The sequence below is a fragment of the Oreochromis niloticus genome, linkage group LG5 (assembly GCF_001858045.2).
Source record: "Oreochromis niloticus isolate F11D_XX linkage group LG5, O_niloticus_UMD_NMBU, whole genome shotgun sequence".
Lineage (NCBI taxonomy): Eukaryota > Metazoa > Chordata > Actinopteri > Cichliformes > Cichlidae > Oreochromis > Oreochromis niloticus.
Window position 1 is genome coordinate 19,079,152 of NC_031970.2, and position 23,332 is coordinate 19,102,483.

The following is a 23,332-nucleotide window of genomic DNA, read 5'->3' on the forward strand; positions in this document are numbered from 1 at the left end:
GCCTCAACACACAGACACCTGACACCTCCAATTAGGGCGGGGCTATGAAGGGGGGACGCTCAAGTTTCCTCTGTTGGCCAATCACTACGAGCTGAAGTTAGGGGGAGGTGCACAGGCAGTGGTGAGAAAAAGTAAACTCTCTGAACCAGCTGAAGCTTTTTGGTTTTTTATGAACAGGCATGATAAGTGAATGCATTTTGCTTTGTCGGCTGCCTGTCTGTTTAAGAATGTGGCCGTAAGTATGTTTTTCTTAGCAGGCTTATTGTTTTAATAATATCTTCCTATTTGACCCAATGAAAACAGACTCTTGCAACACAGAAGGGTTTTTGGCATTCAAAATCCTGCATATTGTAGTCTTAATAGAAATAACTGCCAGTGCTCCTGGTAGGCTTATATGTCGCTCGAGTCTACATGTGTCCATCGATTTGTGCAGGTATGCACATGTGCCGTTATCTGTGTGTTGTTTACACATGCATGCGTGCTCTCCTACCTGTGATCATCTGAGTGCTTGTGTGTGTCTGTGTGTGTGTTTCTGTGTGGGGTGAGGTCAGGCAACAGGGGCTACTTTTTCATTTTCTCTGAGTAGTAGGAGGAGTCTTGAACAAAGAAGCCTTATCCTGTCCACTGGAGCCTGCGGGCTGGAAGCTTGCTCCTGCCTGTGTGCCTGCCTGCCACTCTGTAGTTGTAGACTCGCCAGTATGAGAGTCCTCAACAGTTTCATTGCTCCTTGAGACTAAAAGCCACTGACATAGTTTTTGCATTGACTGTAGTTTGGCGAATTTAACTACAGGAAAGTTTATTTTCAGCAGTCAAAATACATTAGAGTCATTAGGTACTAGTTTGCTTTTTGTTGTTTTTTTTGAAATACTATGAAAATCTGTTGGTTCTGTGAATGCTCCAATAAAACATGAGGACCTTGACTAATGCAAACTATGTCTGGTTAGTCACTGGTTGGAACAGATATTTGCTTTTCATGCACTTGATAATAGTTCTGAATTTCCATTTCTCTTCACTCTGCAGAATTTTAACCACCGATGAAAATCTGAAATGAAAGCCTAGAGATCTGCAGTTGCATTCATGCTACATTATACTGAAACAGTATACAGTATTACAGTTTACTCAGAATGTACTGCTGTATCTATAGGCACTAAATGCAAAATCCAAGTAAATCACATTGCTGCACAGAATACTGTAGCTTACAGAAACCACAGCTGCTTTCTACTGGGAACTTCATCAGTAAGTTGTTCTCATGGAAGTTTCTCTAGAGGCTATATGGGGAGAAAATAAGAGTGGAAAGAGGCTGTGTTTGTGTGTGTGTTTGTGTGTGTGTGTGACTGAGTGAGTGTGGCTGGTGAAGTCATTGTTACCCTCTTGTTTTACATGAAACTATTTATGTAGCGAGCATGTGAGGAAAGGAGGGGAGATGTGGGTTTTTGTTTTTAGCTGTGTGTGTCTATGTGTCTGTGTGTGTTCACATGTTGTTTTCTTTGCCTTCTTGTTGTGGTTGTTCCCATATCCGATCTGTCCCAGCTTTGATAACAAAGGATTTTCTTCAGTTCTGTGTCTCTGCAGTCAGTTAACTGTCAAAAATGTGCTGTTTCTATCAGTATTTCTGCATGATTGACAATCTGAAGGCTCCAGCACCAGCGTGTAGAGAGCCGTGAACAAGCTAGTCTTTGGTTTAGAGTTTAAGTGTTATATATCGTTTGTTTCAACAGTTCAGATATTTGATTAAAGGGCATTTCCTCTGGGCTTTGATCCTAAAGGATGCAGATATTTTTGCTAACTTCCGCTCACACCAGCTACTAAAGCCTGGACTTCAAACAGCAGAGTAAACGGTGTTGAGATGTTTGTATACTATATATACATAGTCTGAATAAGCTCTGTGGCTCACAGTCTGTGAGTGTGTATGTGTACGTATATCTCTTTTTTGTGGTTTTGTGCAGAACTTGTAGAGCTTGGTTCTGGTTATAACCTGTGGTTAGGCCTTCATCCTCTTCCACTTCTTTTTTTCTTTTTGTTGTCTTCTCTCTACACCCTGATTCTTCCCAGATGTTTCCTGTGTGTATCTCTCCCCCCCTCTGTCGTCTTGCTTTTTTTTTTAATGCATTTATTAAAGAGTTGGATATGAACCTCTGCCCAACCAAAGATTTGTAGGGAGGTTTTCTCTAAAGACCTTGGAACACAATTGTGAGAAAAAGCCTCGAGCTTTTATAGCTTCTGTCTCGCTGCCTCATAGTCAAATATAGCAAATTCACCAAACTGGCAGTCTCATACAGGACTAACCCTGGCACACTTTGAAAAACAACCCATATTTTTCAATTTCTTGGTTCATATGTTTCTATTTGTTTTATTTAGTTTACTGTCGTGGCTATTAGGGCATGTTAGTTCAAACAAACTTGCTTTTCTAGCCAGCATGAACTAATTACTGCCCCCCCCAGATCATTCAAACACATGATCGCAGTATGATCTTTAACTTGAGGTTGACTTGAGGGCCGGATGTCATGTGAGTGGTTACTTAAAAGGCTATGCTTAATGATAGATCTGAGTAGTGTAACATTGTTAAAGATATATGAATATATCATTTATGTATTGAGGGTTGGACTCTCTGGGTTTTAAATTAAGGGATCTTTCAGTAAGCGCCCACCACAGTGACTACCACTAATACCAGGCTGCATATAACCCAGCCTGCAGTAAAATACAGTCAGATAGATATTTTCTCTGTATTTCATTTGTCAAACAGATCATTTTGATGTCCTTTACATCATTCCTATTTACAAAGTGAATCAACTGAAAAAAAGGGATCAGAGAGGTTAGAAGAAGATATGACTGAATATTCTCACATATTCTGACTGAGCTCTACGTTTAAAAAGCTTTAGTTTGGTTTTTGTAGTTTGGCCAGTTTATCTAGGAAACATCACTTTAGTAAGCATTTTCTGCCAATTAAGAGGAATCCTGTCATCACACTGCTGGTGGTAAGAGCTCACTTGTTGTTTGTAAACTGCTTTACTTCATGTTTATTTATACGTTATTGGATTTGGGCTTCCTTTACTCTCTGTTTCCAACCTCACCCCCTTCTTTTTTTTTAATGCTGTTTGTCTCCCAGTGCCCACTGTGGGGGCCAAGTCTCTGTGTTATTTAATAATCAAAGGCTGCCCCCCCCTCTCTCTCTCTCCCACTTTTAGCTCCCATCTATTCCTCTTGTCCTGGCAGCCTGCTCTCTTTAGCTCTAGCCCTTTTTACCACTCAGTGGCCATGTTTCATGTGTAGCCCTTGCCATCTACCCTGTCCGTCCTCTCCCTCCTTCCCCAGCTGTGACCTTAATGATAATTAAGAGGTGAGTAAGAGAGACAAAGGCACAGGGTGGGTTTTGAAAGCCTGATCTCTGGCATGAAATGTGGTCCAGGGTTTGGTGGGCAATCAGGCGAGGGGAAGGCGGGGGTGGCGGTGGATTCGACAGCTATTCCATTCATTGGTCAGATTTGTTGATCCCATTCACTGGCTCCTGCAATGGGCCCTCTTGAATGAGGATGTGGGCATGCCTGCTCTTTGGCAGTGATTAAAGTTTGGAACAACTTCCACAACCCAACTCAAGACCCAGCTGCTGGGAAGGGATGAGAGAGCTTTGTTATCTGCTTGCCTCTTAGCTAATCAAGAGATTGTTTATATTTGAAAATAATAGAGAAATTATGCAGGGGGACCTTTCTTTATATTGTCTGATTAAAAGTTGATGTTTCGTGTAGTAATAATTTAAACAATTTATTCACTTGAATAGGCTTTAGTCTTAATTATGACCTGATTTTAAAGGGATCAGATCCACAATGTATGTTTTTCTTTGGACTGTTTAAAAAATGAAGATGAAACGGAGAATTGATGCCACTGTGAAAGAACAAAAAAAGCTTGTTGGTGAGCTGTCGGCCAGGGTTTATGCAAGCGCTGCCAAGTCCTTTCCTTCTTTAACCCTCAGGAAGTTTGCTGCTGATTGTGAGAAAAAGGGGAGGAAAAAAAAGAGAGCGGGTCTCCGCGAATGTAAGCTCTCGGCACAAACGAAGGAAACTACTGACCTCACTCTTTCTTAAAGTCGAGGTCCCGACCATTCACATGCAACTCACCCTTCCCCACCTCTCCTCAGCTCTTCCTCTCCCCCTTTATGTATTCTGTGTAGATTGTTTATTTGTGGAGGACTGTGCCGTGGAGTCCAGATGCTTGACCCAACAGTCAGGTTGCTTAGTCACATGGATCTACAACTGCTTTCTTGAGCTTGTTTTGCAACTTAAAGGGCTCCTGCAGCCTTTTAACTTGTGCGGGTTAGGAAATGCCCCTGCATAGTATTCGGTGGAGAATGAGGAAGTTATATATAATAATCGATGTTTGCTTGAGTTCAGTATTATTTCTTGCAAATTTAATCAAGCCTGCATGGTCTATGTGTAGCGTATTCTGTGTAGGAATGAGCAAGTCGATGTCTCTATCTGTGAATGGATTATGGAGTTGGGAAGAAAAGGAGAGACAGAGGCGAGTACAGTAAATCTTGCTCCCTGTAACTGGGCCTCAGTTTGTAAGAGGGGAGTGAACCACACACACACACACATGGACACACACCTACACACACAAACAAAAAACACAGAGCAAAGCTGATGCAGGGACCAAAACAATTACTAACTTGTTAAACTACTACTAAAGACCATTGATTACAATGGTCTTTAGTCGCAGACACTTGTCTACATATCAGACATATCACAGTCATTATCGTCAGAGCTGGAAGAAAGCCTGTTTTGTTAAACTGTTGTTACTTTAATCCCTTATCCTTATCTGTTTTGCAGTGATTAAAATATGAGCTCACTGCTTGGTGATAACACTGCTGCGAAATAATTCCCTTTCATATGGAAGGTGCATGGCTAACCTCCTTTCACCTCAATTAATCACTTCACTGTTGTAAGTGTGGACAGGGAGTAAAACTCAAAGAAAGGATGTTTAGTGAATTTAATTGAATGTTGAGTGACTTCAGCCTGCATCTATGCTCCGTTAGTAGTTTTCTTTTCTTTTCTTTTTTTTAATTATGACTGCAGTAAGTGCAGCTGGCCGAAGAGATGAAGTTGATTTGCTGTGCTGGGGAAACCTCTCAAGAGCTTTGAACTTTGTGCCCATTTGTCCCTCCTGTGTCGAGATAAGTTTGGAGTCTATCCATGTTGGATAAAGTTAGGAGAGCGTTCCTTCCTCCATCTGAGGACAGTGTGTGAGCCTGTGTTGGTACCATATGGTTTTATCAAACCCCACCAGCAATCTGAGAGCTAAGGCTGTGTGTCCATGAGAGTGTGTATTTGTTAGACCAGTATTAATAGCTTTTGCCGTTCCTGCCGACACAGAGCACCATTTACAATTATCCTTTTATAATCTTTATTTTTTCCCCCACGTCACATTCTCCCTGTCTTAGCTGAACTACTTGTGATCTTTCTGTCTCTTTACTTCTTGGCTTTTTTTCTCTGCCCATTCCTTACGTCATTTGTCAACACTCTTTGCACATAATGTTTACTTTTCATCTCGTCCCAAACACCAAATATTGTGTTTTTGATAACCTTGGATCGTTATGTTTAAGCTCCAGATGTCTTCTCTTATCATTTTAATTATGATACTGGCTTCAGAGTCAATTTAGTGCTAGCAGACTCAGAATACACATGAATTAAATAACACTATCCAGTGTGCAGGATGAATAATGTGCCTTTGTTTTTTGGCTACTTGGCTGTTCCTCAGGAAACCTAACGGGGATTATCGCAGCTCTCCTGGCTCCAAGGACCGCAGCAGGAGCCCCATCGAACGTGTGGTGGTGCCCGGTGCTCTGGGTGTGCCGAGCAACCACATGTACAGCCACCCCCATCACCTCCACCTGGCCAGCTTAGCTACCATGGACCAGCCACTGGCACTTACCAAAAACAGCATGGTGGAGTCAGCACGCAGCAACACAGCAGCTATGGCTACAGTACTGCACACAGTCAGCACTGTGGAACGCCAGCAGGTAACATACCCGTCCTGTCTTTGGCTCTAATGCACACCACATTTTTCTTAAATTGTCGAGTGAAACCTCAACTCTGGTAGGTCCCCCACATGATGTGACTAATATGCTTTCATTAACCTGGCTCCTTGGTTGGTGGAAAGTACAAATTTCCTATCTGGCTTGTTTGCAAACCATGTTTTAAAATCCTGGTGGTCACTGGATCATTCCTGCTCCCTCAAACTTAAAAAGTCTTTTTATTTTCTCCATCTTTTCTGAAAAGTTGCTGTTCTGTTCATTTTGTATTTACTCTTCTTCTTTTAACACGCTTTAGCAAATTGCTGATCAGCAATCATAAGACCGAATTCGACATTTAACACAGAGTCTTTGTGTTTCAGAATCGTCCCTCAGTGATCACATGCGCCCCAGCAAACAACCGCAACTGCAACCTGTCTCACTGTACAGTCTCCCACAACGGCTGCTCCAACTTCACCAATAACTACAGGAGAAGCAACAGTGAGTACACGTTTGCAAATGCATTTGCAACAGCAATGCGCATCCCAGAGAGAAAACAGCTCATACTCTCCACGTTTAGATGTAAATGTATAGTAGTGATGCTAGTAATGCTAGGGTTCATCTGTTTTTATAGCGGAACAGTTGTTATGATAGCGTTTAAACATGCTTAATTACAATCTTATCTGTTATCTCTGTACCCACAGAGTCACTTGAGGCCTTGGCCAATAAAACATTTGTTTTCTTTTTCCTTCATGTTTTTTGTGGGTTTTTATGATCCCAGTGAAATCTCTATGATCTCATTGAGGTTAACAGTGAAGTTTAAAATGTTGATTTAAAAAGAAAACCTGCAATAAAAAAGTAAACTCACATGCACATTAAAACAAATTGCCTGCTGACCATTTCTTTGTATTTTAGTTTTTTGTTGTTGTTGTTTTTAAACTAAAATTGTAACTAAAAACCTTTTTTCTCTTCTTCTTGCATAAGCCAACACAGTGTGTGACCCTGTGATTGAGGAACATTTCCGTCGCAGCCTTGGGAAAAACTACAAGGAGCCCGAGCCCACCGCCACCAACTCGGTGTCCATCACGGGCTCGGTGGATGACCACTTCGCCAAGGCGCTCGGCGAAACCTGGCTGCAGATCAAAAACAAAGGGAGTCCCTCGTCATCTGGCAGCAGCCCAAACTCCTCCCCTGACAGTCGCATGGTCAATCACAACCACTCCCCTTCTGTCGTCTCTTGAAGGGGGTTGGATAGACCCCAGTTTTCCCAATCCTTATCCTGGCTCTAACATCCATGCCCCCATCACTTTGGTCTGTCACCAGCATCCCAGAGGGAATGCTTGTCTGCTGGTCTGCTAAAAATATCTAAAACCCTCAAGCCCGCTCTCTCACTGTGCACTCATAGAGGATCAATCGAGCAATAACAACACAGTCATTTTTCCCATCTGTCCTCTGGTATGCTAATGCCAGACAATCAGTAATGAGTGATGAGGGTTTAGCCTGGAGCTTAGGTGGAGCATGAGCTTGCTCCTTCCAGTCATACATCATCCTGCATGTCAAGCTTGGAGCTGAGCAAGTGTCTGTAGTTATATGTAAATACGGAGAGAACGGAAAAGGAGGTGTTTTAATTATTAATTTTTTTTCCTTTTCTTCTTTGTTGTTATTTTTCTTTAACGGTAGTTTTGTGTACTTGCTTCTGAGTTATGCAATGCCCGACGTTTCAAAGGAAAGATGAGCGAGAAACACTTTGGAGAAAATGAACATAAACCACCTGACTGTTCTACCAAAGAAACCTCAGACGCTGATGTTTATCCATGCCCACCTCGGAAACAAAACAACAAAAAGCCATCTTGCAATCACCTCCCTCTGTTTTTATCTTCTTTCATCCTCTCACCTGCCTTCCCCCTCTCCCCCCCCCTTCACTTTTCCTCTCTCTCTTCTGTGTATGTGTTCTCGTGGTTTTGTTACTGTATGTGTATACTTAAGTGATCGACTCGGTCTGATTTGCACTACTGCCGTAGAGAGTAAAGCGTGGCATGTCATTTTGCAATCTGGCACTGAACACACTGGGACGGATGAGGCTGACTTTGAGACGATGGCATATTATCCCAACTTTTGTTGGAACAGCCATTTTTGCATCCCATTAACTCCTCTCTGAAATCTACCCGTGCACATTTCCACCCCAGCGCTGGTAGAAAAGCGTGAACAAGGTCATTATCCATTATTTATTGAAAGCACTTAGGAAAATTTAAACATGCCTTTATGGGGTTGGGCAGTAGACGCATGAATCACAGCAAGCTTTTGACTAGCGTTTGTCCATGCTTCATCACTGAAACTTCGGTAGTGAAGCTGTTAGCTGAAAACACACACATAGGTGAAAAACTTCAGATACTGGGTGATTCAAACAGCCACCAGCACTTCACTACAGCGTGGTTATATTGAGAGCTGCAAGTATTAATATAAATAAAGAGAGAAGTTATTGGAGGGACTTAAAAATTTACCATCCACCATTAGTCACCAAACTGCTACATCATATTGTGAGAACAAGGTTATAAGTAGGTTGAATTAAACACTAGAATTGCAGCTTGCAGATTTGGTCTAATGTGGCCATAAGATGTGTAAATATCAATGTTTGTATGTGGTTTATACAGATGCTTAAAAAGCAAAAGACCCCTCGGTTTGATCCTGGGAGGTATTATATTTTAACGTGTCATGCTGCCCAGTCCTCTGGTATCGGCTCTACCCACATCCAGATTCTTATTTAAGCAGTGCTGATTTGTATCGAACAATAAAAACTGTTGGCTTTCAGTTTAAGAGCACAGTCAGGTTAAAAATGAAAAAACCATCAGCTACTGTGATGTTCATGGCCATCACAACCATAATGAGAGGAGATTAGGGTTGAAAACACTGACCGAGTGTGTTGACGGCTGGGCTTTGCCGAACGACGTGCTTTGATGTGTTTCACGGGCTTAACTGCTGACAGTGATGAGGGGATAGATGACGCTGCATGTCACTTTGTGGTTGAAAGAAAAAAAAGTCTGGTTTCTCGACCGGGGGAGAGAAGATTTTTCAGATCTCTTCAAACACACCTTTGTTTTTGTTGTTTTTTTAGGGGGGGGGTTTGGTCTCTTTGATCACGGGTGTAGTAATTATATTTGGCATACACCCTGCTGTCCTTCCCTCCCTCTCCTACACACTGTGGTTTGGTAGATTTCTACAAGGTTTTAAGGGTAAATTAATGCATGTTGTTTTGTTTTTGTTTGTTTTTTAATAGCTGGTATCTATTAGTGTTTTTAGCATTTCAAACATAACTTTTATTAGCCTTTTCATTCAGACGTTAGTTGTTACTTCTTTCGTTGTCAGTAACAGACATAGACACTATACACTCACTGCTGGGTCAGTTGTACTCCATATTGTTATTGTTATTATTACAATTTTGTATTTTTTTTTGTTTTGTTGTTTTCCATTACTAGCAGTATGGTAACAAACATCTATAGTGGGACAGCCTCCGGACAGGCTCTGTTAAATGATGAGAGCTCCGTTTCCTAAAATCATCTCAACCCAGCAGACGATCAGCTCACCCCCGCAGCAGAGTGACGATCGTCTTAGGGTTTAGTTGGGTTTGGGATCCAAAGCTCATTAAGGTTTTCTTAAGATGTTGATCCATCAGTGGTACAGGATGCTACAAACTTCAGCTTGACTGAGCTGAGACACCACACAAACAGCAAAAAGTCAGCGGGGTCTTGTTTTCTCCAAAAGCATCTGAGCATCTAGCCTGTTCAGCTGCCATCACTACCTTCGCAGGCTTCGGATGCTTTTGGGAAGCAGGGTTTGTTTACAAGAAGAGTTGGTTCGCGATGGCTCTCAAACATCTTGTTGACGCATAAAAGTGTCTTAAAGTTACGGCACTAAAAAGACGACATTACGGAAATAGCATTGGCAGACCTAGCAGAGAGACGCTAGAGAACAAAACACTTGGCTGATAATTAGTTATCTGAATTTATGGTGTGACGTTTCACCCCGTTCAACCTCCATCAGCTGACTTTTTGTGTTCCGACTTGGTGTCCAGACCTTTTTTATAAATATATATGTATAAATACATATTTCTCTCTTTCTTTTCTGAACTTAAACTAGAGTGCTGCAGTCTAAGGAAATGAATTTTACTCTGCAAAGCAACCTGCGCCGAGGTGGCATACATTCCTGCTGTAGGCAACTTTGTACAGGCCTCAACGCATTCGCTATCTTTATATCAACAGGCGGAGCTAATAAGTAGTGAGGGCTACTTGTCCCCGTCCCCTCCCAACAACATCTCTTGTGTCTTTGCCCGAATTAAAAGGTGTCCCCATTTGCCTTTTTTTAAGAAATAAATTGGTCATAGTGAAGAATAAAAGATAAAGAGAATAAAGGAACAACTGAATTTTAATTTTTGAGGACATTTAGTGGTCCGATTTAGAGAACTTGGGGTCTTACTAGCCGTCAGTGAAAACATTACTCACCCTGCGTTAAAACTACAGACTGACTTAAAGTCTCTGAGCTAAGGCAGATAGGTGGTGAGGTTTTGATTCGTTGGCTTTGTGTAATTTGTGTCAAGAACGGCAAGTACGTACATTAGAGTTCTGTACCGCGTCCTAAAGCGTCTACACATTCCAGTCTCAGCTATCAGAACAAGCCTAGAACTAGATGATGGAAGTTCTACAATGTTACCCGAGATTCACATTTAACTGGAGTTCTGTCATGTACCTGTGCTTTCTGTGACCAGTTTCGAGTGGATTGGGTTGGTGGTTTTTCGCAGGCAGAGTGTTGGGGCGGGAGGCTGAGCTTTCAGAAGCTGAGCTTTTGTAAGCGCGACCTGTGAGCCAGGACATGTTCACCGGCCACTCAGCGTTGCCTCTCCCCCCACCTCTCAGATTCAGGCAGCCTGTATGCAGTCAGTAACACCTTAACACGAGGGAAATGGGCTCGGTGTCCAGAGGATTTTGTTTTTCCTCTTATTCTTTCTTGTTATCATTTCACTACCACCCTGTAGGTAGGCTCTCTTTATGCTTTGGCACACACTCCCTACGCACTGTAGGAAAATCACTTAATAAAAAATACTTTTTTATAATAGGTAAACTATAAGACCATCATTACGCTGTGCGTAACGAATGTACAGAGAAAAAAAATCGTAGGTATTTTTTGAGGAACAATGAATTTGTTAATGATATGTAGCTATTTAATTGTTTTTTTCCCTGTCCTTATATTGTAATCATTGCATTTTCTTTTTTTTGTGAAAAAGTTGATCTTTTTTGTTTATAGAGTTTGTCTTGTTAGAGTAAAGGTTCAAGTGCAGGAGCACAGAAAACGTGTGAAACCACAGTAAGCCACAGGTGTGTCGGTGACAATCGCTACTTCCATTGGTCCCCATGGTGTTTCGATCATGTGACTTCAGAGACATTTGAACAAGACTTACCAGTAAGCCAAGACAAAGTTTGTTTTGCGGGCCTTTAGAGCAATTTGCATGTTTTGCGTTGTTGGAAGATTTTGCCTGTAGCCCATTCTGTCTTGCTTGCCATTTCCAAAAGAGTTCATTTTAAAAAAATATAAGCAAAACAATATAAGTCCCCATTAGTCATGGGCTAGCAGGCAGGTACAATTTCAAACAGCACGTAAGCAATAGTCTTTTTTTCATGACTTTTTTCGTCTATGGATGGGAAATGAGTGAAGTAAAACTATCAGTCAGCATTTGTTGAATTTGCTGTTGGAAGTGATTAAACTGTAGATTGTTTTTGTGCTGCGGATCATCTGCTTTGGTGCCAGGCAGCGAGGCGTAGATGATCTAAGAAGCAAATGAGTTCTGGGGATGTCACTCCTAAATATGTCACCACAGTTCCCATCTGTTGAAGTCGTTTTGCATTCTTAATCAAGTTAACATGAAAATTGAGCAAATAAATCAAAGAGGAGTCTGTCTTTACTCGGACTGCACCACATTTTCCAGGTCTTTTTTGAAGTGGAAGTAGCATGTACTTAATGGTAGTAATACTCTGAACTGTAATAAAATTTCTATCAAGATTTGTGGCTCTGTGTCTCCTACTTAAAAGGTTTTGGCAGGCCACCTTTTTTGTACGTTAAAGTAGCCTTGATGAACAATAAAGTGCTTTTAAACCACAGTCTGACTGTGTGGGTTTTTGTCTTGTAATTGTTTGGTGTGTTTGTGCTTGTGAAATGGTTACGAGAGTTGCTTGAAAAGCGACAAACAGCTTTTTGGAAAGATTGAGCTAAAGTAAGAAGGATATTGTTGCATAGCGACATAAACCTCACAGATGTTAATACAGAAATAATGGATTTTATTCCAGTTTTTTTTTAATACAGAAGAGAAAAACAGCTCAGAGATTAATCAGAAAACAAACCGGATCCTTTCTCGAGTCAGTCTCAGTCACTTTCATAAATATCCAAGCATTTGTTAAAATGTACATGTGAATACACTGAATACATTGCGAATCACTGCAGATGAGACTTCCAGGACAATGCAGAGGTAAAAATAAACACACAAAAAACAGTTACACAAACATGTACATGCATCAACACCAACAAACCAAGAGCAACAGTTTCCACAGTTCTAATTATATCACAGTAACACATCTGTATGCAAGTCCTCTCTGAGTGAACGCTTCATAGCAACAAAGCTGGTTTAAGCATCACTTCTACTGTACGTGTCACAGCCTCTAATCAAAAGACCCAAAAAATGGACGAATCTGCAGAATTGTATTTTATTTTCAAAACTTATCCGAAGCTCTTTCTCAAACTGAATGAGTGAACAGATGTCGTAACTGCCTTGCCAAAGATCTCTCGAGTAAAATCATTAAATGTGTTGATGCAGAGACCTTGGGAGTGGATTGAAACTGTGGCACTTCAGAGAGGTTTCTTGGTGTTTTTAGACTCTTTAGTTCCAATATTTTTTGCAGGTTTTGTTGTGTTTTTGTTCAGGGACTTAAAGTGTTTAGACAACAGCAGGTGATAAGAACAGGTACATTCTTTAGTAAGTTCAACAGTTTTACATATCAAAAGCAAAACAAATCAAAACTTGTTCAGGCTTTCAGTTTTTGTTTTGTTGTCTTTTTCTTAATTGCTTATTATTTAATTAGATTACTTCCCAGCTCTGAAGATCCGGGTCATCTTGAATCCAAATGAGGACTATTAGGAATTCTAAAGCTTTTTAACAGCCTTTTTAAAGCGTTTATTTATTTATTTGGTCATGTGCTTGGTGTTGATTACGTAAACAACTTGGTCTTTGTAAATACAGGATTTATTTTAGAAAAAAGAAAGTAAAAAGTATGGATGGATGTGTTTAGTCCTTCTGAGTGCTTGCTCCGCCAGTTTTTCAGATGCTCTCATCATCGCTCATGTCCCAAATCTGATGAGAAAGACAAAAAACAGGAAAAAAAAAAAAAAAAATCAGCAAAGACAAAAAGAGACAAAATTAACACATCAGTTATGTTTGTGTTAAAGGGATTCCTGTAGGGATGGGTAGAGGAGCTCTCAGGAGACACTGATCAATGATGCAACTTCAAACATTTAAAAGCTTAAAAACTTTGCTTACTATTCAGGTTCTTGTATCTACAAATGAGCTGAGCAAAGATATTTTAAAATGTGTCTTGCAGAAGTGCACTTGCTAGCGTGCATTGCCATTTGACCATATTGCAAAGCCTATCTGCACAACCAGCACTGATTGTTAAATCATTCTGCAGTAATATCTTTTACAGGAAGTTTCTGCTATAACCCAAAAAAAAAAAGAGTGAGCCCTGGAACACATGCTATGTTCCCCATGGGGTTCTGGTGCCTGTACTGTGAAATATCTTCACCGTATATATTTCCATCATCATCATTGTTGTCATCTGGCATAACTAATTGGAACCACTAAACCATAGGTGGTCACACCATGGTCAGTCAACCAGGGTTTCCAAATCTAGCAGTAAGAGGACTGAAGCATAAATTGACCAATCGTAATCATGGACACAGAGTTTCTCACAAGAACAACAAGCTATGGTCCAAAACAAATATGAGGAATTTAAAACTAAGAAAAGCTGGAAAAAAATGCCAACAATGTGAATGTTTATGCTTATCATCACTTCAGTCATCTGTATACCTGACAACAGTGAGTAGCCTACTTATGTCTATGAACACATTCATTCAGCAAGACATTAACACAGGATGGGCAATTAATTTTCCCAAGCTAAGCTAAACTCGACTCTGCTTGATATCAATTTTATCTCTTTTTAAGATGTTGGCACGGCCCTCCACAACAGTCCTGCTTTTTCATGTACACCAAGCAGATTTCATTTTCCCAATAATCTGTTTAAAATATTTCTGACTCAGATAAATGGAGTACCAGGAATTACATACCCATCATTATAGTGCAACCTACACGCAACACAATTATGACAGAAATGTGATGCCACTCCCACATTTTCCGGATGTGACGCAATAAAAGACACACACGCGCACACACACACACACACACACACACACAGCTGAGCAGCCTCTTCTGCATGAGTCTGTCAGTAAACAACAGCGGCCTTCACATGGCAGCAGAAGTCTTCACATTCTTCCTCTGTCAGACGTAATTCGCATACCTCTGACACTTTCTGGAATGTTACACACACAACCACAAATACACGCAATTCTGACACATACACACAGCGTCCTCTGAAAGCACTGCTTCGCGGCTTTCAACGCTGAAACGTGAAATTCATGGAAGAAGCAGAAATCCAACAGGTTCAAATGGTTTTTAAGTAAAGCCCAGTCTCTTTGATTATCGCCTTGAACTAACTGAACTCTATGAAGGTCATTTAGAACAAGGTCACACATCTTCCAAGAGCAGTTGCAATGAGTATTATTTTTTTTATCACATATAAATTCAATCAATGTGTGTTTTTTTTATCATTTCATTTTATGCTTTTATTTTATTTTCACTGTTGCATGATCAACTATGTTTAAATTAATGTTCAAATTTACATGAATAAAAAAATAATAGCAATTATTACATCAACAGTGTAATAATTATTGCACCCGTCCTTTAATGTAGCATTTTCTATGTCAAAGAGAAGAGAAACTATAAATATAGACATTATATAGAAGCTCACAGTAAAGCTCACCCACAGTAAATCTAAGGGGAAGAGAACGAGATGAGGGGGAATGCTCAGCACTGAGGGGCTTTGCCACTTCTACTTAAAATATGTCATCAATAGCATACATAACAACTTAGCTACTTACACTATACATTTAGATTTGGCTGGTTTATGTCATACACCAATTTACTGCAAGCATAACCCTCCCTGCACACTGGCCTCATTAAAACAGAGACTGACCTATTTTAGATTCTGACAAATGTCCAGAGGAGGGGAAACATCTCTCACAGAAATGGATGCAAACAAATAAATCATTACTGATGCCTTGTAGCTTAACAAAGGTGTTGGAGTTGTATCCAAGACAACATCATCCTGGTGTGAACATCAGCAGGTTTATTTCTGCGTGAATGCAATGAAATATATTTTCTCGCAGTCGGAAAATTCTTCTTTAAATTATGGTTTTTGGAATAGTTAACATTTAGGGAAATGCACTATTATTGTTGTTTTTCGTGTGGTGCCAAGTCCAACAGTACTGTGTTACTCAACTGTAAACACAGATAGCTTAGCATCTGCAACTGGAGAAACTGACTGGCTCGGTCACTTAGGGAAAAAAGGCTCCGCTTTAAAACAGTGTTTAATGTGTGTCAAACAGAGATGCAAAAACATGCAGCTTGTGTGTTGTAGCTGATGTTTTTTGCTCTAACTATTGCTTGACCACCAGCGGTTTAGCCTTCCACCTAGTAGCCTTTGTGCAATCAGCTTGTGCAACAGCACGTCTCTGTTTGGTACCAAACCTGGCAACGTCACCATTTTGGAGATTTTGACACGGCTAAAAGCGGCAGCTTCATGTCTGAATGAGCACTCGGGGGTCACTTTTGTTTAAAAGTCACTGCAACAGCATTATGAGTAACTTTCAGGAGAAGTCTGAACCACATGTACAAGCAACCCCCTCCACCCCTCCCCGAGAGGGACATCAAATCCTGATAGACAGAATCAGAACAGAGCAGACTGATGAAACCATAAGAGCGTCACCGACCAAAGACCAGGTCTAAAAGTGTTTTCTCACTTTGCAAAGAAACAGTTTTCCCTCTCCTCCCTACAAGTTAAGCCAGGCTTTGCACAGCTTGTCTCCAGCTATTAGCAGCCCAAGATTAGTCCTGTTTTGTCACCTTACTACAGACAGAAAGATTAATAACTGTACTTAGATTTACTTGTATGTAAATCCCCCCATTTTAAACACCTTAGCTGCCTGAGGACACCAGCTTTACTTTAATGAAGAATTTATTGATACCTGAAGGAGAAAGTTCACATTTAAATCATAAGCAGTTATAAATATGGGCCACTGAGTTCTGTTTTGGCAATGCTATACTATAGTCTCTTTGAGCCAGATTCCTCCACTATTTTTCTTTCCTCCTCATCTGACTCTATTTAAACAAGAATATTTCAGTGATGCTTTTACTTTAGCTTTGCCTGACATACCTGCTTTGACAGGGAGGTAGTGCTACACACAGTAAGGACCGCAGGTGCTCCTGTGGCTAAAAATCATGTGTGCCAGCAGAAAAAGCTGTCCAACCTGTTCCACAGCAGCTCTGCCACTACTGTATATACGGTCTTTAGCAAGTTTTCACAAAGCTTTTTCCCCCCTCATAAACTAAGTGTGGAAAATCAAGGACAAATTTTTATAAAAGCTGGATTTTCTGCATTTCTGCTCCACTGCTGTTGGGTAGCAGCCATCAAAAGGACAGCAAGCAAAGAGCTCTTTGAAAGGGAGTGACACTGGAGCCCCTCTCTGGATGGCTGCCATGCCACACTGATGGCGAGTATGTGGGCCTGTGTGAAATCTTTTCCGCAAAATGGAAAGGGGGTAGAGGTAGAAGAGTGAGGGAGATTTTGTGTGTGTGCGTGTGTGTGTGCGTGCGTGCGTGCGTGTGTGCGTGTTGGGCGGGGGTAAACCTTATGTAACACGAATAGCTCCAGCAAACTGAAGCCAACAACTTTACTACACTCTTTCGAGCTCAACTGAATACTTGGGATGTTTCTCAACCATTGGAACCCAACTCTGTTGCTGCAACACATAAGCAGATTTCTGTAAAGCCAAGATCGAAATAAATCACTTCTCAGCTCTGTCCAATTAGGGAACTTATTGAAGCTCAAACTCCTTCTTGCATCATTCATATGTACAATCACACCTGTTCAGCTGCTTGTTAACGCAAATATCTACTCAGCCAATCACCCGGCAGCAACTCAATGCATTTAGGCATTCAGATGTGATCAAGGAGATCACATCTGAAGCCAAATTTCAAACTGAGCTTAAAAATGGGGGAGGAAAGGTGATTTGAGTGACTCTGAACATGGCAAGGTTGTATTTTCCATCCTGAGTCTGAGTATTTCAGAAATGGTTGATCTAGTGGGATTTCCTCATGTGACCATCTCTTGAGTTTACAGAGAATCGTCGAGAATTGAACCAGAATCTAGTGTTGCTGACAAATCTGCAGTAATTGTGTGCTATATGGAACCCAATGAGAATCAATAGGAGAATCTATACGTGACAGTGATAATGGAATCAGAATCGCTCTATTCTTATTAAATCCCATCCTTAGTAAAGACCCTACAATAGTACAGAGAAAACCTCCACATTTAAAGGACCTCCTTTGATCGAGCACTTGGTGAAAGTGGGACGGAAAAACTGCCTTTTAATAGGAAGAAACCTCGAGCAGAACCAGGCTCAGGGAGGGGCAGCCACCAGCCTATTTTTATGTCTTGCTAGACTTGGTGCATGTTCAACTTTTATCACCATAAAAAGCTGCGTGAGAAGGTAAAACTTGACTCATCTAACAGCTGTAAGAAAGCAAGAAGCAGGATTCAATTTTTCTTTTTTTCTTTTTTTATTTGAAGGACTAAATTAATCCGAAAAATATCAACAATAAAACTAATGACTGCTTGCAGCTCAAGCTTTAATTATATTTGTCTTGGCTGTTTGACCTCTACTTCACACACACACACCCTCAAAGGAATTGGCAACAACACAATCAATGAAACATCTTTACCTTTGAAGCCGCCTTATCACTTCAAGACCTTGAGCCACCGCAGGTTTGAAAACAAAAGGATTGCAGGATGTTTCATAACATCCAACAGTAAGCTGCATGTAATCATTGTGCGAATGTGTTTGTAATCAGTTGGGCTCCGGCTGATATGACAACTATAATCCAGGCTAGTTGTTGAGACAAGGCCGGGATCTGATCAGATAGTGAAGGCTTTAGCTGGAAGCTGAGGCTGGTAGAATCACAGCCAACTCTCTGCTGCTGCTGATTGTTGCTGCTACCCCGCAAATGGAGCACAAGCCTCAGCATGAAGGGCAACGTTTATCTCGAAAACTAGTGCCCGAGCTACAGTGTTTACTGCCTGAAATCACAGTTTATCAGGGAGAAACTTTTCAGATCACTGTCATTTCACTGACAAGGGTTGCTGCTCCTTAGGAGAGCCAATCCAAAATACTGAGCCAACTTACAGGAATAGTTCCTAAGTGCGGGTGGCCCCAGTGGGAATCCAGCCTCTAAAGTCATTCAACTAGCTAGTGCTACACAACCACTGATGGGCTTTGCTATTAAACACACATCTGTTTTACATATTAGGACTGACACCAAAGCACAAAGTGCAAAGTCGAGCTTTCATCATGGAGACTGGCTCCATCTGATATGTAATTAGAGGACCACACAGACTGATGTGGTTTATGGCTGCTGGATACAACACTGACTGTGCGCTGTTGGTTGAGGAAGAAGACGAGGGATATCCAGTTGGAAGAAAATCTTTAGTTGGTGTAGGTGATCTTGGATAGTTCATAAAAGTATTTACAAACCTCTGTTCATATATCTGTCTATACACAGTGTGGCCTCTCATTGGAGGGCATTTAGGCTGTATGTAAACTATGCTAGTGGGACATTCACTTATCAGATGAAAAAAAGAAAAAAAACCTGAAACAGACATAACAAAAACATGATGGAAGTGGTACTGATAAAACATTTTACAACACCTCCATTTCTGTGTAACGTCTCAGCATATCCTAAAAGCTTAAAGCATTAAAAAAAAAAAAAAAACACATTCAAATTTTTTAAGGGTGAACTGTTGAACCAGAAATACTGTTTTTTTGTACCATAAATCCAGACTTAGGATGAGTCCGAAGTCTGGATTTATGGTGTGCTCCTGAATAAGTCGGAAATTCCGGGTTCCTACTGGGAAATTATTTGTGGAACGTCCCCTCAACTCGGATTTCCCACTCGGAAAGTTGGAGCAGACCAGCACACCCCAAGGTTTGCAGAGATGCTGCAGGAAGGTTTAATCCAACACAGGAGTGCTACTATGTCATTCTACTGTGCAGTGCTGATGCACAAACATCAGGATAAGCTGCAGGTTTTTGGAAACAAGTTCCACAGACATATGAAGGTAAACTTGGCTCTTTTTTTTGTCATAGTGAACAAAGATTTGCGGTGCTACATGCAAAAACAAACAAAAAAACCCAACAAAAATCCGCATAAGGTACATAATGGCACCTCCCAAAGAGGTTTTGGCCTTCCCCCAAAGGAAAATCTCCAGGACTGAATGAAAATGATTTTTTATAACCGCTGTTTTTTTTTTTTTTAAGGGTTTTCATTAACTCAAGCAGAAAATCGATTTTTATGCATCAAATGACCACAAAAAACAGGAAAACACATGGACTTCTGTTAGCAAAGTAATACAGAGTCTTTAATACAGAGTCCCTCAGGGAGGAGCAGCCATTTGCTGTGACCGGCTGGGGGTGAGGACAGAGGGAGACAGGATAAAAGACACACTGTGGAAGTGAGATGGAGATTAATAATAACTCATGATTAAATACATGAAAAGTGTGAAAAGAGGTGAGTGTAAATATATAAGCTTTATCTAAAAGGAAAGTTTTCAGCCTAATCTTAAAAGTAGAGAGGGTACATCATACATCTTGATGCATGCTCAAAAATCCAGGTAAAGAAACCCTAGGACGTAGCGTTTTCAGTGGGAGAAACATTTCATCACTCATCTAAGTGGCTTCTTCAGCCTCAGCTGACTCCAGGTTTCCCCGACCTTATAAACAGTTTATTTGTATAATGACTGAAACTAGCACCACTGACGAACAATGGACTGTGAGGTCAGTTTCTTGATTGTTAATATGCATACTGTCATGACCACTGATCAGCAACCACATCATGGCAATCCTCACGGCACTTAACAGCGTACACTATACTACTCTGTTTGTGCCGGGGGACCCAATCCTTGGGGTGGACCAATTTTGGCACAGCGTGTTGCCTCTCAGCTGTTCCAATACTCCTGATACATAAACGATCACTAAGCAATCACTTAGTGATCATAAGTGATCCAAATGAAGCATCATGCTACATGATATGCATCTACTATGGAATAAAACATCTTAGAACGTTATATGACTTCTAAAAAAATTTATAGATGATAGAAAACAAAGGGATCAGTGGAGTATTTGTGCGTTGCAGAATAGGTTGGCAACAAGTCTGTTGGGAGCCAGTAATTATTCAGTTGCTGCTATTTGTTATACATTATGACTCATGCGCAATTTATAGGAAAACAGTGCTTGAAATAAACTTTGGTTAAATAAATCTGGGTTTGTAAACTTATTGTGTCATATTCCAGCAACAAGATCAATTAGGATTAAAAGTGTTAAACTCCTTTTGACTCTTTCGTAACACACTTGAAACAGTCTCTCACACACACACACACACAAATACACAGGCAATACATAAGTGCATGTGTGTTCCCATTTTCAGGCAAGAAAATGACATCATAGGATACTATGCAACACCAACTCTTGGTGTATTCCCAACAACATTCCTGAATTCCTCTGTGGTATTTCTTCACCATGTGGGCAGTCTGTCAATTCTGCAAGTCAGTTTTGGTCTGGGGGTTTTACTGGTTGAGAGACAGTTTAAAGTAGAGTGAAAATGTCAAGACAAATGCAGGAAAGAGAAAGTTTAGAAAGAAATGGAACAATAGCAGAAAATATCTGTCCATTTACTGGTTGATCTTTGTTTCTATCTTTAGCTATGGCCACAAACTTTAGGTAGCGACTAAAGGCATAAGATAGCTGAGACAAATATTGGAAATTAGCTTCCTCCAAAGGCTTTAAGGGTTCAGCCTCTGAAACAGGGTGTGGAAATCATGTATTTGGCAGGAGCTCACGGTAAAGCTGCTGCTCCTCCACATCAAAAGGAGCCAATTGATGTGGTTTGAGCATCTGACTAGGATGCTTCCTAGGTGAGGTGCTTTGGGCATGTCCAACCAGGAAGTGACCCCGGGGCAGACCCAAGACACGCTGGAGAGATTATGTTTCTAGCCTGGCTTGGGGATGCAGTAGAAGGTGGTCTGGGATTCTCTGCTTAGACTGCTAATGAGATTTTAAAAAATGGATGGAGGCAGCATGTAGTGTGCGCTGACACAATAAGCAGAACTGTCACTGGTATTGCTTGGAAGTAAAAACACTCATTCGATAAAGTAGTTCCAGATGACTCGGTGGATATAAGATGTCGGGACTAAGAGATACAGATTCAAAGCAGTACATGTGTCAAACCAGGATGTAGATTTGGTTTGCTTAAACGAGAAACAGACCACAAGACTGTTTAAATATACTGAGTGTAAACATCTCACAACTAGCAGCTATTTCCACAGATTTTTAAAACTCTTGACAGTCATACTGGGTCACACAAAAACACTATAATTACAGCAAATTTAATTCCGTGTACCAATACTGAAATTCTGGGAACTTGCATAAATGGGAGCAGACTTCACCTCTGTACAAATTTTTACTATTATGTGATTGGTTCACACAAGGAGCATTTGTGTCTATTTTCTCTGCTATAAAAACACCAAACAAGTATGTTCTAACGTGCATTTTATAGTCCTCTTCCCGCCCGAAAAACACTGTAACCTGAGGAAAAACCTCAGGGCTTTAATAACTATGTAATTCTGCAGCCACATGGCACCACACTGTATTCCTTAAGTTAACGAAAACTAAAGACATTCCACATCTGAAGGGTTTGTGTACTACTGTACAGCTGGACCATTTCAAAACCCCCTCGTTTTGAAATGATCACTACGTGTGCTTCCATTTCCTGCAGCAATCCCCTGTGTTCTTTCTGATGTCCTCTTTGTTCCAGGGCTGCAGCTCTCATGGGGGAGCTCGGTGAACATGGCGTGTAATTGGGTGTGCATGGGTACACAATCTATTCACTGGGACTTGAGACAGGAAAAGGAAAAGGGGATGGGTGGAGACAGGAAAAGGAGGGGAACCTACTAACTTAACCTGCCCTATCAGTGACACGTATCCTATGTGTAGATTACATTAAAAGAAAAAGAAAAAAGAAAAAGACCCACACACCCTCTCTTTGACACTAAAAGCCAATGACTTTTTATTAAATAATGACATTTGTTTTTTCTACAAAAAATAAACACTCTTATCACTAAAAATATAAATGATGCGAGGATAATCTGTATATGAAATGACAACTTTAGGGTATGAAAAAGTAAAGCAAATCTATTCTTTCCAGCAGAGTGCGACTTCTCTCACTCCAAAAATAAAGATCATTTTGCTTCCTTGATCTGTAACCTCAGTAAACACTTTACTGATGAGTTTATGTTCTCAATTCCCAGTTTCATGTCTTTTTGAGTGTAACAAGATGCTCATTTTGTAAATTATGGTCCCCATCAGAGTTAAAAACAAAGGACAAAACCGGATATTCTTTAGGGTGGGCCTATCACTCTACTCTAAAACTGTGCAGCGTATCTCAGTTTCTCTCTCAGATCCATGTGTTTGTCATGTCCGGTTTCATAACACCAAGTTCGCAGGAGCCAAAATGCCTCACTTGAGGTTTTCAACACACGATTTCACAAACCACTGGTTTATGTCATGGTTACCAGTTCCATCTTTTATATGCAGTCTATGCTTTTGTCTCTGTCGTTCTGCTGTCGTGGTTTACTGAGGTACTTACTAGAAATAACACTGGGTGTGACGCTATAGGACACCTCACTGAATAGCAGTGTTGTGACTCCAGCACTCACAGACATCACTGCAGTGCTACAGGAAGCCAGCTCAACTTTCATCATCTTACATCGATGCAGTGACCCTCGCAGGCATCAATTTGTAGCTTCATACCAATGGAAATGTAGCAGAACTCGACCAAGCTGCCATTGCACT

General features: G+C 40.8%; 2 protein-coding genes and 1 long non-coding RNA gene across 9 annotated transcripts in view; 2 read left to right on the top strand and 1 right to left on the bottom strand.

Moving 5' to 3' along the window:
• vgll4b (vestigial-like family member 4b) overlaps positions 1 to 12,147 on the top strand; it is a 45,045-nt gene extending 32,898 nt beyond the window's left edge. For 4 of the 5 annotated variants that reach the window (XM_025907259.1, XM_005459025.4, XM_005459024.4 and 1 more), the window contains 3 exons: positions 5,749 to 6,010; positions 6,385 to 6,502; positions 6,986 to 12,147. In XM_025907259.1, coding sequence (XP_025763044.1) covers positions 5,749 to 6,010; positions 6,385 to 6,502; positions 6,986 to 7,242 — 637 coding nt within the window. In that variant the 3' untranslated portion in view covers positions 7,243 to 12,147. Of the gene's footprint in view, positions 1 to 102; positions 236 to 5,748; positions 6,011 to 6,384; positions 6,503 to 6,985 lie in introns of those variants that run through there. The other variant, XM_019359317.2, reaches the window with a different exon arrangement.
• Positions 1 to 23,332, top strand: part of LOC109202267 (uncharacterized) — a 712,495-nt gene that overhangs the window by 49,619 nt on the left and 639,544 nt on the right. The window lies entirely within an intron of this gene.
• The window catches only part of atg7 (ATG7 autophagy related 7 homolog (S. cerevisiae)), a 59,193-nt gene continuing 48,164 nt past the window's right edge, over positions 12,304 to 23,332 (bottom strand). For all 3 annotated transcript variants that reach the window (XM_003454570.5, XM_025907253.1, XM_013277092.1), the window contains exon 19: positions 12,304 to 13,391. In XM_003454570.5, coding sequence (XP_003454618.2) covers positions 13,359 to 13,391 — 33 coding nt within the window. In that variant the 3' untranslated portion in view covers positions 12,304 to 13,358. The remainder of the gene's footprint in view (positions 13,392 to 23,332) is intronic.